Source organism: Carya illinoinensis, chromosome 1 (assembly GCF_018687715.1).
Source record: "Carya illinoinensis cultivar Pawnee chromosome 1, C.illinoinensisPawnee_v1, whole genome shotgun sequence".
NCBI classification, from domain to species: domain Eukaryota; kingdom Viridiplantae; phylum Streptophyta; class Magnoliopsida; order Fagales; family Juglandaceae; genus Carya; species Carya illinoinensis.
This window is the reverse complement of record NC_056752.1, coordinates 17,672,706-17,689,401: the sequence shown is the minus strand read 5'-3', so window position 1 is coordinate 17,689,401 and position 16,696 is coordinate 17,672,706. Positions and strand designations below refer to the sequence as shown.

General features: G+C 36.7%; 1 protein-coding gene across 1 annotated transcript; it reads left to right on the top strand.

Moving 5' to 3' along the window:
• Window positions 1-4,111: 4,111 nt before the first annotated feature.
• LOC122312461 (caffeic acid 3-O-methyltransferase-like) lies at window positions 4,112-16,471 on the top strand. Its single transcript, XM_043127074.1, has 4 exons — window positions 4,112-4,584; window positions 15,045-15,355; window positions 15,514-15,578; window positions 15,992-16,471. The coding sequence occupies exons 1-4, from the start codon at window positions 4,160-4,162 to the stop codon at window positions 16,286-16,288; spliced, it is 1,098 nt and encodes a 365-aa protein (XP_042983008.1). The 5' UTR covers window positions 4,112-4,159; the 3' UTR covers window positions 16,289-16,471.
• Window positions 16,472-16,696: the final 225 nt, after the last annotated feature.

Genomic DNA, 16,696 nt, shown 5'->3' with positions numbered 1-16,696 from the left:
GAACATCCTGGTGACGGCGGGTGGAACACGTCCCAACAAAACTAAAATAAATAAATAAATAAAAATAAATATAATATATAGTGTGTGGAATGAGTAAATAAAAAAATAGAGTGCAAAATGCAATTTCGCTCTGTGGACGTAACAGATCCTTCACTTTATCATCTCAAGTAACTTTATTATCCAGTACTTTTGTGTCAACTTAGTTTATCGATTACTAACTTAGGCATCGAATGTGCATTAGGCATACCTTGTCGCCCTCAATTGTTGTTGCATATTGAACATCCTGGTAACGGCGGGTGGAACACGTCCCGACAAAATTAAAATAAATAAATAAATAAAAATAAATATAATATATAGTATGTGGAATGAGTAAATAAAAAAATAGAGTGCAAAATGCAATTTCGCTCGGTGGACGTAACAGGTCCTTCACTTTTACCTTCCTATGTCCACTGCTTATTTTACTGTGATGATCCAAAAAAGTTGCAACTTCTTCAGAGCAACTGCTCAACAAAATGCAGAGAAAAATAAACGCATTTTTATTTTTAAGAGATGAATGCAATTAAAAGCAATTATAAAAATAGAACTATATATGTTTGGTCAAAACTAATTAAATTTGGTAAAAAAAACTATCAGTCTTCCTTTATGTCAGAATCAATGGTATCATAATCATAGCACAGTAATCTGTCGGCTTCCAAGGTCATGTAGCCCTCTACATTTATGTTGGGTGCACGTTATCGAATTATATAATTTTTATTTTAATTTTTTTAATTTATCTTCCCTATTTTATATTATTTATTTATATTAAACACGTCATAGAGATTGACTACCAAATACTACCGTGTAATGAAAAAGGTTCATCAAACTAGGTCTGTTCAACCGGGCCGGATAAAATTCGGCCCGACCCGGATTCCGGTTCCGGTTTTCGGCCCGGGTCAAATCCGGGCCAGCATCCGGATTAAAAAAACCGGATTAATCCGGTCCGGGTACCGGATTTTAATTCCGGATACGGGTTTAAAACCCGGTACCCAGGTATTATAAACTAACGAACGAAACCCGCCCCCCTCCCCGAATTCAGATTTCCCCCCCCCCCTCTCTCTGTGTCTCTGCTCTGCCATGCGAGTCTGCGACCTCCTTCTTCTCCCTCCCCCAGTTTCCTCTCTCTCTCTCTCTCTCTCTCTCTCTCTCTCTTCAAGTGCTAGCGCTTTTGTCTTGTCCGGAACCCAAATTTGATCGCGCGGCTTGCCGAACGGTACAAGTGCTATCGGATCCAAGGTTTTTGTTTGGGTATGTTTCATTTCTTCCCTCTGTTGTGTTCTCTATTTGTTGATTTGGGGGGTTTTTTTGTTATGAGAATGTTTGTGTATTCTGTTAGCTGCAAAATGCTAGAGCGCCCGTGGGTGATGGGTTTAGATCTAAAGACTGGGTTTGTTTTTGCCCGAAAGAAGCATAGATGGTCAAAGATGGGTTTGTTTTTTGCCCCTTCTTTATTGTCTCTGCCTTTATTTTACTCTCAGCCAGGTCAAGTGTTTTCATTTACATCATACCTCCATTTAGAGCGCAAATTGTGCAGACTCGTTCCATTTTTCTGTTTGTTTCAAAATTTCAAGACAAGTTTTTTTCTTTATCAAAAGTCGTATATTTTATGTTCAGTCCTTTGAATAATTATGAGTTCTATAGTCTATACTGCAAAACCCATTGCTATTCAGATGTTTATCATCCTGTTTGTCTTTAACTCAAAGATTGAAAGTCAGTTATTTTGTCTTTTCCAAGAACAATAAGAAAGAAAAATAAAAATCCTTGGTATCTTGGCATTTTAATATTTGACCTGTTGAAGAAAGGAGGCAGGGGACATGTGGCATTATGGGTGTTTACGGGACTGGTGGGGGTGGTGGATATGTTGGTAAAGTTTATAGGGATTCTTGGGGATCTGGCTATAATGTGAATGGAGTGAAGGGAAGAAAGTTTCTTGTGCAATGGGTATGGAACCCTGTAACAAAGAGATGCTTTGGGCCGAATGCTGTTGACTGAGAATGTTTCTTGTATATAATTTCCTATGATTTCCTCCACCACCTCTTGCTCCTGATGTATCTTAAAATGGGCATGACGGTAGGGTATGCAGTTAGCAATTGGCAATCGAAAGGAGATAGTGTTGTCCAACTCTAGCATGAATAAACAAATTTTTGTGCAGTTAATTTAAAATATATATTTTTATTTTCTGCTCATACTGTATGGCATGCAGCACATAGTTGGTGAGACATTTATATTATTAACAAGAGTTGAGTATTGATCAACAGAACGAGTTAAAGCCATTACAATTGAGTATTTTCTGGTTGCATATGCTTTATAAAGAATAAATGGTATTTTTGATGCACAGATCTTCAGTGTGGGTTCTAATTTGCTTATTGGTCTTGGACCCAATACCTTTTTGGATGCATCATGGGAGGTTTTTGTGCATATGAACATATGAAATGAAAAATGATGGTTTTACCCCAATATGGCCTTTACAAATCGTACAGAAAATAACAAATTGTTTATTCACTGTTTGCTCAATAGTCTTCACTTATAGCCGTTGGTCTTTGGAATATCAACCAAGTACTTCATGTTTGAGCTACCCAATGGTCTCCGTTTATGTTCTTAAGATAAGTTTGAAGATTTATTTGATTAAAAGAACTTATCTACTTGTATTAAGACAGCTCAAAGTTGTGTAACTCATGAGGTTAGAAAATGCAAGTCTCAACCATAAATCCTAAGATGCCTACAGCCCACATAGGTATTCTATTCAAACGTGTCTAGACACAAAAAATAGAGAATAAATCTATATGCTTAACCATGTTTCTATGAAATTATGGGTTAGATCTATAATATTTTGATGAGAATGTTGATTGCTTTTTCATTCTATTTTGTTTTTTGCAGGATTACTTTCAGGCCAATCACTTTGAAGTTGCTATTTGGTGTGGAAATTAAATCAACACCAAATATAGCAACTTATACAACACAAGTTTGAGGGTTCTTGGAGTTTGGAGTTTTTACAGCGGAACATTTGTTTAGGCTCCTTACATCTGTATCAGATTTGAGGATGTTTTGTGCCAGGATGGTCTAGGCAAATCAGTTCAAACACTGTATTATGTAGTGGATTTTATTTTTTATTTTTTTAGGTTAATTAGTTGTTTTATAGCTGATATGTATGTGGTAATTATAATTGGTTGATATTTTTATCATCATAGACAATGATATAAAAAATATAACCTTTTATATAACAAAAACTTTTTGCATTTCAACAATAGTTCTTGAAAAAATTGCAATAAATATTGGATTTTTTATAAACATCTTTTCAACATAAAAAAATTAATAACAGTGATTTCAGTTATTAAAAAAAAAAAAACCCGGTTTTGATCCGGAACCCGGATTTCCGGTTTGTAAAAATCCGGATTAATCCGGGTTTCAGATCGGGTCATAATCCGGATCTAACTGGGCCGGAACCCGATCCGGATATTGAACCCGGGTTCCGGGCCGGGTATACCCGGATACCCGGTCTGAAACCCGGTTGAACACCCCTACATCAAACCATACAATAGCCTTTATTTTCCGAAAATGCTCTCATGCACTTGTTTGAAAATACATCTTAATCTAAAATTTTTATCTCATCTCATCTCTTTCTTAAATATAATTTAAATATAAATATTTTTAAACTAATCATTATAATTTTTTCAAATTAATCATTACAACCTTTTGAAACTTTTAAATAAAAAATAAAAAATAATTCAACTTTTTTAAATCACAAAAATAATATTATATAACTAAATTCTAATAATATTTTAATTTTATAATATTTTTATTTAATTTTTTATCTTTTTTCTTTTTTTATAAAATTTACAAAATACTCAACTCAACTATTTTATTTATTTTCTTCAAAATCTCACTCTCTAAACCCAATTTAATTTTACCCTTTTGGTGGACGTGCATGCACGGTTACTTTTATGGGCATAGTTTTACCTACTTCAATAATTTGGCGCCTGGTCTCACAACCGACAACCGGTCCGAACCCCAGCCCACTCATGTAAATGATAATAATAATTATAATTATTGGCGCTTATAAATCTACCAATGATCTAATAACTCCCAGTTTGTGAGAATAACAGAGTTAAGTTCAAATTCTATAATGGCATCTCATATGGCATTCCACCCAAGCAATCTTGATGGTGACCAAAAAGAAGATGAGAGCTTCGTCTACGCTGGCCAACTGGCAAACTCACTTGTGCTACCCATGGCCCTGCATATAGCCATTGAGCTTGACATTTTCGAAATCCTCGCCAGAGCAGGTCCTGGAGCTAAGCTCTCCCCCTCACATATTTCAGCAGAGATGCTAACCACAAATCCTGAGGCACCCAAGATGCTGGACCGCATCCTTAGGATGCTAGCCAGCCATTCTGTGCTGAGTTGCTATGCGGGTGCTGATGATGCTGGGTCTTTTCAGAGGCTCTATGCTCTTTCACCTGTGTCTAAACACTTCGTCCCTGACCAAGATGGGGCCTCCTTCCGCCCTATGATGGCTCTCATTCAAGACAAGGTCTCCCTAGCTAGCTGGTCTGTACCTATTTTCCCTTCGCATTTCTATTTATTTTTTCTGCTTCTATTTATATATGCATAGTTTAGTTAGCTTTGTCTTAATCCGGAATGTATACTTAAAAATAAGTGAAATGGTTTGGTTAAAAAATAAAAAGTCGTAAAACATGATTTGTAAATTAATTATAAAATTATTTTTATTATAAAATAAATTTAATATATTATATAAATTTATAAATTTATTTTTCTAAAATTCTTTTCTGTGCAGTAATAACCCTACTCTGAAAATAAAATTTTCTTCCGTAGGACTTGAAATTCGACAAGAATATTGAACAAGATAAAATCGCCCCTCTGAATTGTAGCGGGCCACGTGCTCCCAAATCTAGAATCACCCATGTCCAAAGAGCTTTTCTGAATTGCCAATAATTAATAATAAAAAATAAAAGCTTTTATTAACATTTATCTAGTGAATGGGAGAATATTATTTGGTAAGTGAGACAGGAAGAGAATTTTATAAATAGTTATAAGATAATTTATAAATAGTAGTGAGATAGTTTAATATTTTATAGGTTTTGAGAAATAAAAGAAAAAAAATTAAATAAAAAATATTATAAAGTTAAAATATTGTTAGAATATAATTTTTTAATATTATTTTTATTTAGAAATTTAGAAATTTTGATTTTTTATTTAAAAAGATAAAAGAAAATTATAATGATTAATTTTAAAAAAATATAACGATTAATTCGAAAATATTTATATTTGAGTGATGTTTGAGAATTAGATATGATGAGGTGCGAGATGAGATGAGACTAGACTTTTGGGATGAAAGTTTTATCTAAATTGTGGAGGTTTGGGTTATGGGATAAGACATAAAATTCTCATCTCATCTCATATTATCATTATAACCTTTTCAAACTCCATACAAAATATAATAAAAAATCCAAAATTTTCAAATGTCAATTCAATTTTTTTAAATTTTAAAATAATAATATTACTAAAAAATATTTAAAACTTTCATCTAAAATAAATAAAAAATTCTGATTTTACTCCCTACACCTCTACGCATTTCTAAATAAAATTCGAGGATTGAATCCCATTTTCATTGCCTAGGAAAAAGACCATAAAGGCCTACTATTGAACAGACCACTCTAGACTGGTCATACATTTCAGGCCCATGATGGGCCGATTGCGTAAGGTACGGAGTGCTTTCAAGTTTGAGCTCTCTTCAATTTTTCTTTTTATTTTTAATCAACCATCCATTTAATTAACAAGTAAATCCAAATACACGAGAAGGGGTGAAATGTTTTAACAAACACTTCATTACAATAAATATAGTGCACAAGTGAAAAACATATCAAAATTTGGAAACAAAAATTTAATTTCCACCCATTTCCTGATTAGAGGACACTATTTTAAATGACAATTTCTTATCGGATTGCACAGCTATGCAAATTGTGTTGCCACCATTGAAGGTGGTGGTTGTTGATGATGAATTGTTGCTAGTCTGTTGGCCTGAGATATTCGCATAAGAGACTAATATCCTCAACCTCAAGATCATTGGTTAGGATGATTGGCATCGATTGGCCCAGATTGCCACTAGTTGAGTTTCTTCCCACCCACTAGTGATGGCTCATGGAGTCCACACACCGCTAATAGTGAGGTGTGGTGAGTCAGATCTAATAGACCTTAGGTGAAGAGGCTGCTGATACAGTACATATAGCCGTCGAATGATGTAGACTGCACTAAAAACTTGTAATACACTTCTCGACGAGTTGTAATATATTGGTGATCAAGAATGGAGGCAATCTCATCTCGATTAGCTGTATTTGCTGGGACACGAAGAGTTGGTGTCTGTGATGCCTCTACAGCTGGTTATATGGAAAAATCATTTTCATCACCCTTAAACTCAGTGAGATTTTCTATGTTAAAAATTGGGCTAATACCAAAATCAGAGGGCAAATCAATGAAATAAACGTTGGTGCCCAATTTCTTGGTGACTTTAAAAGGACCCGCCCATCGTGCATGAAGCTTGGTAAAACTCTCTGGAGGAAATCGCTTTGATCTTAAACGAATAAAAACCATATCACTAACACTGAATTGCCTATCTTTGCGCCTTGCATTTACTGAAGCTGCATAAGAATCTGTATGAAAGGTAAGATGCCGTTTGCATTCTTCATGAACATCCCTCATATAGCTAGAAAAATTTAGTACAGCTTTGCTTGGTCTGGGAGGTAATGATAAGGAGTTGTTATCGATTGGAGTGTTGGGTCGAAAACCATAAACCACTTAGAATGGGGTGCACCCTGTTGATCTGTTAACATAATTGTTGAAAACAAATTCTGCTCGTGGAAGTACTATATCCCAACTGGTGACATGATCTGCAACGAGGTAATGTAATAAATTTCCCATGCTTTTGTTGGTTACTTTAGTTTGGCCGTCTATTTGAGGATGGAATGCACTAGAAAATATTAGCTTCGTCCCCATTTTTGTCCACAATGTCTTCCAAAAATAACTCACAAATTTTGAGTCCTTGTTAGACACGATAGAAGTTGGAACACCATGTAATTGAATTACTTCGTTTAAGAATAATGTAGCAATATTTGAGGCATCATATGTCTTGTGACATGGAATGAAATGTGACATTTTTGAAAAATGATCCATGACCACCATAATTGAGTCATGTTGTCGAAGAGTTTTAGGAAACCCAAGAACAAAGACCATGCTAATATGTTGCCATGGCTTGTCCGAATGGGGAGTGGTGTATAAAGCCCTGCTTGTTGCTTAGTTTCTTTATTTATTTGGCAAATCCAACAACAATCAACCACTGGATGCACATCTTTACGCATCCGAGGCCAATAGAACCTATCAACAATAATAGCAAAAGTTTTATCATACCTCTCCCTTCTCTCTAGACTCTCTCCCTTCTCTCTAAAAAACCCTAACTCTAAACCCACAGATCCTCGACCGGGGGAGGGGGGGGGGGAGCCAAACCCTTCTCTTCCCTCCCCCTCCCCCTCCCCTTTCTCTTTTCTTTTTTCTGCAGTTTGTGTTTTTTTCGTTTGTAGGTGTGGTTTCAGGCAAATAATGGGGAAGTCCGACCGGGTTGTTTTCTAACTGTCGTCCGCCAACACGCGCCCCGCCAAGATGTTGGCCAGCCGCCGATCTTCAAGTCCACCGAACGCGGCGCCAAATGGAGTGGCGCGTAGTCCGCACACACGTGACAAAGTCTCGGACGCTCCAGAGCGGGGTAGCCATGCGCGACCGACTGATTCAAAACTTGGCTTTTCTAGGACCCCAGACTCCGGGAAAGCATAGTCCGATCGTCGGCTCTCCTCCAGCTACTCTTGCACCTCAGCCTCTGTTTTTTTATCTTCTGTCCCTCTATTCCGTTGATGCTTTGGTGTTTGTTCTTAGTTTGTATTTTCACGGCCTTTGTTGCCGTGTTTTTTCTTTGTTTTGATGTTCTGTTCGTTTCATGTGAAGTCCACGGTGAGGTGATGAGCTGTTGAGAGGTCGCAATCCGAGGCAAAGAGCTAAGAGCGGCGGGCGATGCTACGGCCGGCCTTCACTGTGGAGGTTGTTGTGGTCCGTACGCAAGTTGGGTGCTCATGCCGTTGGGGCTCGTGATGCTGATTGCCTGTGGAGGGTGTGCCATCAGAGCTCATGCCGTGCTCTTGGTTGGGTTGTTTTTGTTGGTTTTTGTTTTGAGGGGTGTCTATTTATTTAGTTTTAGTATAGGTATATGCTATTGGACTGTTTATTCATAGTAATTGTCTCCGCATTCCGCCTCCCTAAAGGTTGGAGGGGTCATCCAGTCTTTGGTCATACAGAGCGTTTACTCTCTCTTTTGAGAGTTTTAGAAGATTAAGACAATCTCCGTCACTTTGTGTGCGGGGTAGCTCCTGAGCAGTTGCGTTAGTTGATTTTATAGTCTGGTTCTCCTGATTTATAAGTCACAGTTGTAACTTGGTTTTACTGATTGAATGCAATGAAGCATATTTCCATAAAAAAAGAAAAAAGAAAAGCCTAGCTAAACCCCCACCATGGAGTTCTATAATTAGGAACTCATGGAAAGCTCCACGAGGAATGCACAGCCATGTTCCATAAAATAGATATCCATCTTTCAAAGAATATTCACTACCAGATATGCGCACGTGAGTAGATAGATCACTCCACACTTTGCCGAAGTTCTCATCATTAGCATATTGCATTTTGAGACTTTCAAATCCTATAAAATGAGTTGAAAATATATGCAACAAGTGAGGTCTCCTACTTAAGGCATCAGCCACCTTATTTTTAGTCCCCAACTTATGCCTAATAACAAACTCAAATTGCTACAAATTGTCCATCCAAAGAGCATGTTGGGCATTTAGCTTACTTTGAGAATTTAGATGCTTCAAAGAATGAAGATCAGTGTAAAGAATAATAAACTCTCTATGAATCAAATATGGCCGCCAATGCTTGAGAGTTTGAATTAAAGCATAGAATTCCATGTCATATACCGAGTATCGCCGGTGAGTGTTATTAAACTTCTCACTGTAAAAAGCGATGTGGTGCCTTCTTCACTCAAGACACCCCTGATTCCTACGTGTGAGGCAACACAAGCCACTTTAAAAACTTTAGAGAAATTAGGTAACTTAAGAACTGGTGCTTCCCCCATCTTCTCTTGAAGGCCTTGGTAGTTGCGACACTTCACGAAAAATTCTTTACTTTTAAGCACTCAGTGATTGGGGCCATTATAGTGCTAAACCTACGAATATATCGGCGATAGAATGTGGCCAAATCATGGAAGCTCCTGACTTCGGAAAAATTCTAGGGCACTAGCCAATTCTGAACAGCTTGCATCTTTGAGGAGTCAGCCTCAACACCTCGATCAAAAATTATAAAACCAAGAAATTTGGCACTTTTTCGCATAAACGAACACTTGCCCCGATAAATATAGAGCTGTTCAGCTCTCAAAGTCTTCAATAATTGCTCGACATGGCCGAAATGGTCCTGCAAATTTCGCCTAAAGATTAGGATATCATCAAAATAAATAACAACAAATTTACCCAAGAATTGCCTAAGAGCTTGTGTCATAATGCGCATGAAGGTGCTTGGTGCATTGGTTAATCCAAAGGACATAACTAGCAATTCAAACAAACCATCTTTCGTTTTGAAGGCTGTCTTCCACTTGTCGCCAGACCGAATACGGATTTGTGGTATCCACTTCGAAGGTCAATCTTAGTAAAAATAAAGGAACCACTTAACAAATCCAACATGCCATCAAGACGGGAATGGAAAAATAGTATTTCAATATTATCTTGTTAATTGCTCAACTATCTACGCACATCTTCCAACTACCATCCTTCTTGGGCGTAAGTAAAACCAGAACAGCACAGGGGCTAAGACTTTCTCGAATAAAGCCTTTGTCTAACAATTGCTGAATTTGCCGACTGAGCTCTTCATTCTTTGTTGGGCTCATGCGATAGTGTGGTAAATTAGGCAAGGTTGATTCGGGGATCAAGTCTATAGCATGTTGCACATCCCACATTGGAGGTAGTTGCTTCAGCATCTCATCCGGCATAATGTTATGAAATTCTTCCAACATCATGGTGAGTTCTGCATTGGAGGTAGTTGCTTCGGCATCTGATCGTAGCAGAAGTCTAAGTCTTCGGCATTTCACGCCTTACTACCAGTAGCACAATAGCTTCATCATGTATGACTCGAGAGAATTGATGCATGGTCAAAATAGGAACAACTTCATTTTTTGTCTCAAATTTCGAGATCTGTAAAGGATCCAAAACAAATTTCTTAACTTTAAAATTAAAGGAGTACGTGTTAGCATACCCATCATAGGAAACCCTCCGATCATAGAGCCATGGACGCCCCAATAGCATGTGACAAACGGTCATAGGGATCACGTTGCACCAGGCCTCGTCCACATATTTTTTACCCAATGAAAATTTAACCAAACATTGTTGCTTCACTAGGACTGAGTTTTCTTCATTAACCCAACTAATCCGATAATAAGTAGGACGCTTCTCAATTTCAGCCGCCCCAAACGTTCTACTGCAGTTTCAAAAATCACATTCATGTCGTTGCCATTATCGATAATGACTTTCAAAGCTCAACCATTATGTTCCATGCGTGTGTGAAAAATATTGGTACACAACCACTTGGGATTAGCCGGGAGCTCTTTCTTAGTTTTGGTCAACACTTGATGAATAATGCAACTACGTAAATCTGATGCACCCAAGTGTTCTTCTTCATCGTGACTACTCCATCAGTCTCCTCTTCATCCATTTCTTCAATAGGTTCATTACCAATAATTATTTTTCACATATGAAGGCTAAATTTTTATCTCTTGTAGGACACACAACAACATAGTGTCCAAAACCTTTACATTTATAACATTGGGCCCTTGGCTGGTAGCTTTTGCTTTTCATTTTTGGTCTCCAATCACCGCCCCACTAGGTTGATCTTTTAGCAATGGTGGCCTTTGGAATGAAGGCGTTGTGACATGTTCTGGTTTTGGATCTGTTGATATTGTTTTCCTCCCTATCGAGGCCCCCATTTGTTTCTCAATATGTAGTGCCAATTGATACGCCTCCTTTACATTGATTAAACGTGCAGTCAACATCTCCTTGTGTAGATGGCTACATAATCCAGTGTGGTATTGGGATAAAGTTTGATGTTTAGTCTCCACAATCTTGCTACGGACAGTCAACTCGAGGAAGCAGTCTGCAAATTGATCAACACTCAATGACCCTTGCCGGAGTTGTAACATCTCCTCAAACATCATTTGCTCATAATCAATGGGCAAATATCAATCTCTCATTCATTTCCTCCCAGTTAGAAACTACTGGGCGTTGGGTACAACGTAATTGTTCTTCCACACTTCCCCACCATGCTCATGCATGCCCCTTCAATTTCATCCGAACATATCGAACCTTTCGATCATTCGATATAGCAAACCAATCAAAATAATCCTCAATAGTTGTTAACCAATCTTCAAAAACATTGAGCTCTAATTTCCCATAAAAATCCGGCACATCAACCTTCATCCTCTTAGTTAGTTTATCAAGAGGTTGATAATCTGCGCCATGTCCACCACGATCTCGGTGAAAATTTTGTCTATGACATTGGATTTGAGGCCGACGATCCTCAAACTCTTGGTCTTCTTCATCTTCCCAATCTTCATCATGTGATAATCCGCTCCTTCTTCCTTCTTTAAGTTTGAGTTTCATTTTATGTGCTGAGCCTTGATCTACGTGCCATACCTAGATGGCGGGTTTTAAAATATATCCAGCAGATTTCAAGCAAGACAAATATTTTAAAGCTTACGAGTATTTTAAATATTCTGGAAATATTTATATGTGATATTTTTAGTATTATTAGATAAGCTTGTTTTTAAAATAACACAATTATAATATTTTGATTAGCTCTAAAAATATTATAATTGTAGATAATTATTTAAATTAAATATTTTAAGTCATTTTAAAATATTAAGAGATTTAACTATACGTTGAAAACTCTAAATTAATTTAAATGATTTTATCTTCTTTGAGTAATTAATGATACTTCATCATTTTAAATAATGACGAAGGAATAATATTTTAAATATTATTTTAGTTTATAAAATAATATTCTATCTTAATTCCTCTCAGTATTTTATTTTAAACTTTAGTTTAAATAAAACACTTATGTGTTTTCAAATCAGTGTTTAAACTCACTGTTAGATCATTTTGAAGATGCTGAAACGAAAGACTTGGATTAAATACCCAAGCCTCTATCCTTTTCTCTTCACTTTTTCATTTCTTCTTTCTCTCTCCTCTCCCTCTCCCCCAGCCCAACCGTTCGGCCTCCCTTCATAGCCAAAACGAAGCGAAGCTATAAACGATACACGAATCGACGTTTTCAAAAGATGCAAACTAAAGAAAACTGCTTTTAAATCGACTTTTATGTAAAGAAAGAAAACTATTTTCTTTTAAATATGACTTTTACTAAAAGAAAGAAAACTATTTTCTTTTAAAATGACTTTATGAAGAAATGAACTGAAGAACTGTAAGATCTATAAGAACTGTAAGAACTAAATGAAAGAATTGTAAGAACTGTAAAGGACTGAAATGAATGAATGGACTATAAAGGACTGAATGGACTGAAAAAGAATGAAAGCACTATAAAGGAATGAATGGACTGAATGCATGATGTATGAAAATATGTAACGACCACATGAACAGATTTGGAAAAAGGTATCGAATGGACTGGACTGGGCAGATTGCAATGCTGGGTAAGTAGTACTAGTAGTGCACCATGTGCGGCACCCTGACGAAATGGATTCCCAACCCGTGGCCACGTGCGAAATCAGGTTCAAAAGACCACTAACCCCAGCACACGGGCCGCAACAGTGTGTAACGGCCAATGAAAGTGATAAGAAAAGAACGTATGCATGTTAAGAAAGAATGCATGTATGTATGAAAAGACATATGCATGAATGTATGTAAGAAAAGATGAATGCATGAATGTATGTATGCATGAATGTATGCATGAACAGACTCTTTAACAAATGATGGCAACGAGGTGTGGGGAACTGTTTTAAGAAGGAAAGCATGCTTTTTTAAAGAAAAACCCCATCTCACAACGTTTTTAAAACAAACTGCATGTCCATGCATGATAAGTACGATATATATGTATGGAATGATGAATGCATGACTGAAAACCTATGTTGATATATTTTAACTGTATGAAGTAATACTTATGAGTAATCGACTCATTTTAATTTTTATGTGTGCTCTCCTAAGGACAAGATGAGCATGACAGATCAGGACGGGCACAGCCCAAGGAGAAGAGCACGAAAGCCTAGGCAAGATATTTTGTACGAGAAAGTTTAATTATAAAATTTATGTTTTCCGCTGTAACTTTTTAATTAAGAAAAAAATTTTATTTATAAACATCGAGTCTTTTGTATCCTGACATGAAAGGAAAAGAAATTTTAAAAGGAACCGTAATTCCCATCTATTTTTATTAAAAAAATCATTTTTAAAATGACCCACCACAAAGACGGGCGTTACACATCAACATCTCTATCACTTGTGTACAACACCTCCCCATGAATTGGACCACGCCCTCTTCGATTCAAAGGTCTAAAATCCTCTCGAACTTGATGCTCATCCATGGCATCTAGTCGATGAGTGAGTTGCTCTAAAATTGTGGCGATTTGATTGATTTGTTGCTGCTAATTGGGTTGTTCCGTGTCTTAGTTGTTTAGATTTTGGTTGTTTGGATTGTGGCTGTTTGCCATGGTGTACAAAGTACCATGACGGGTTACAGGCATGGGGTGCTAAGCTCCTTCAGGAAGGAACCTTGCTCTGATGTCAAAATTGGTGCCAACTTCCTAGTTCAACCTCACGTCGATGCCAAGAGGAGAAAAGCATAGAATCTCTCTCTATATAGTTGGAATCTCTCCAAGAAAATAGACTAATAGGTTTCCGGTGTCTCACGAGACTAGTCCTATCTCATGATCAAACATCCAATTTCATTAATCATTCATGAAGTGCCTTTAATTGTACATCCTTGATCCTTAAATAGCCAACAAAATAGAATACTAATCTAACTAGGAAATAACAATTGCAGATAGAATAAAACTAGAAAATACTAATCTAACTAGGAAAGTAATAAATTAGGAAAAGATAACTATCAATCAAAATATCTCTACTAATTATGGAGCATCCTCCTAATTTGCATCAGTTTCGGTATAGGTGCGTGTAGACAATTGATCTCTGGAATGTGGTAGATTGGGCATAGACTGAAACGACAGAAAGGAAAAGTTTAAAAAATTCAGAGAAAATCATAAATAGGTCGGTGCCGAAAATGGAATGGAGAGGATGTGAGACATTTGCAGGACTTTCTCTTTCTAGGAGCATCGGCCCTTCAACTTATTCTGGAAATTTTACATTATTTGAGCCAAACGTAACATGAACATAAAGTCATGAAGCATTCTTTGTCGGAGACCTAGGTAGGACCCCATGTCCCCCCCCTCCCCCCCTTCTTTCTCCAAGAATTATTAGGTCCCCGTTTTGATATTAAGATGGTCTCAACTCATCTCAACATCTAAATACCATTCAAATATAAACACTTTTCAATTTCAACTTTTCAAGTTTTTCATCTAATTATTACCTAATCATTACACATTTTCCAAACTTCTAAATAAAACAAAAAAACCATTCAATTTTATAATTTTTTTATTCAATTGTTTTTCTCCTTTCTCAAAATTTCATGACATATTTTAACTCAAACTATTTTACTACTATTTACAAATTATTTCATTACTATTCACAAATTGTTCATCTCATATCATGTCATATCATCTCAACATTCAAACGAGGCCTTGTTTTTGCAATTTTCCACGTTCTACTAAGATTGTACAATCTTCTTCTTTTTTTAAGTGTGTCCCTATTATAAAATTATGGTGAGATGGATCGTGGTGTTTGTATTCATAGGTCCCAGCTAAAAGATGCAATTCTTGAGGGAGGAATTCCATTCGATAGGGTTCATGGCATGAGTACCTTCGAGTATCTTGGCATGGACCCTAGGTTTAGTAAGGTTTTTAACACAGCTATGTTCAATAACGCTACAATGATTTTTAAGAAGATTATTGAGTCCTACAAGGGCTTCGAGGCACTCAAGCAATTGGTCGATGTTGGTGGTGGTCTTGGTGGTGCGCTTCACGTAATTACTTCTAAGTATCCCCACATCAAGGGCATTAATTTTGACTTGCCTCATGTCATACAACAAGCCCCATCTTATCCAGGTATGATTTCAATTCATAAATCTCCACCTTTTTTTATTTTTTATTTTAAACAAACGCCTCCCGTTTTATTCATAGCCTCACCAAAGCTAGATAACATTATGATTTGGAAAAATAAGCGCTATGTAGATAAAAAGCTTATTAACTAGCTCAAGTTGCAGGTGTGGAACATGTAGGAGGAGATATGTTCACAAGCATTCCTAAAGGAGATGCAATCTTCATGATGGTGAGTGAAATATTTAACTTGCAGGGATTCTATCTTGTATGATCCGTTCGCATTGACTTAGTCATCCAAATACATTGCAAATTTATTGGCAATGGCATAATACATGAGCACAATATATAGCGTTATTTTTAAAATTAAGGGCACTGCATACATCTCTTTCATATTTTTGGAGATCGTATCGTCTTTTAGCATAAAACTTTCACAAAAATGCATGATGGAGTTCAAGGTGTGAAATGCTATTCTTCAACATAGATTTTATCATCCTTCTTCAGTTGAAGTGGTTGGCTTATAAACAACTTGAAAGACTCTCAAAATCAGTGAGTATGACTAAGATTGATAAATACATAATGACTATAACATTCCAGCTTTGTTCAAGAAGATATCTGTGATCCCATCTATGGATAATTTTATAGGGGATACTTCATGATTGGGGTGATGAACAGTGTTTGAAGCTTCTGAAAAACTGCTATACAGCTACTCCAAATGATGGGAAGGTAATCGTTGTGGAGGCATTTCTTCCAATGATGCCCGAGGTTAGCACTTGTATGAAGCGCAACTCTCAAGTTGATGTGCTCATGATGGTTCAACACCTAGGAGGGAAGGAAAGGACACGGCAAGAATTTGAGGCCTTGGCAGCCAAAGCTGGATTTAAAGGCATCAGATATGAATGCCTTGTTTATAGTTTCCAGGTCATGGCATTTATTAAATAAATTGCTTGCTTGTAAAATTTATAACTGTATCTGTTGTGGACATGTTTCATACTCTTGCTAATGGTCTCTGATGACCTGTATCAAGTAAATATAAGAGGCTCGGTATGGTATAGGACACCTCCGAATGCCTAAGTTAGAATAAAACATATAGAGTATTTCAATTATTAGATTGTTTAGAAGTTATATCTGGTGTGAGCTTTGACCCTTATTTATATAGATTAAGTGTGTAATCGTTACGACTTGCCTAACGGCTTGATCCTCTCCAATCATGGTTAGACTGCGGGTTGTTAGTACTTTTATCTGCTATCACGTCGGGCGGGATTGATATCTTGGGTGAGTATTTCGGATGATTATCAAGCTTGAGATCGTTCATACTATTCCTTGCAGATACATCATTAACATCATTAA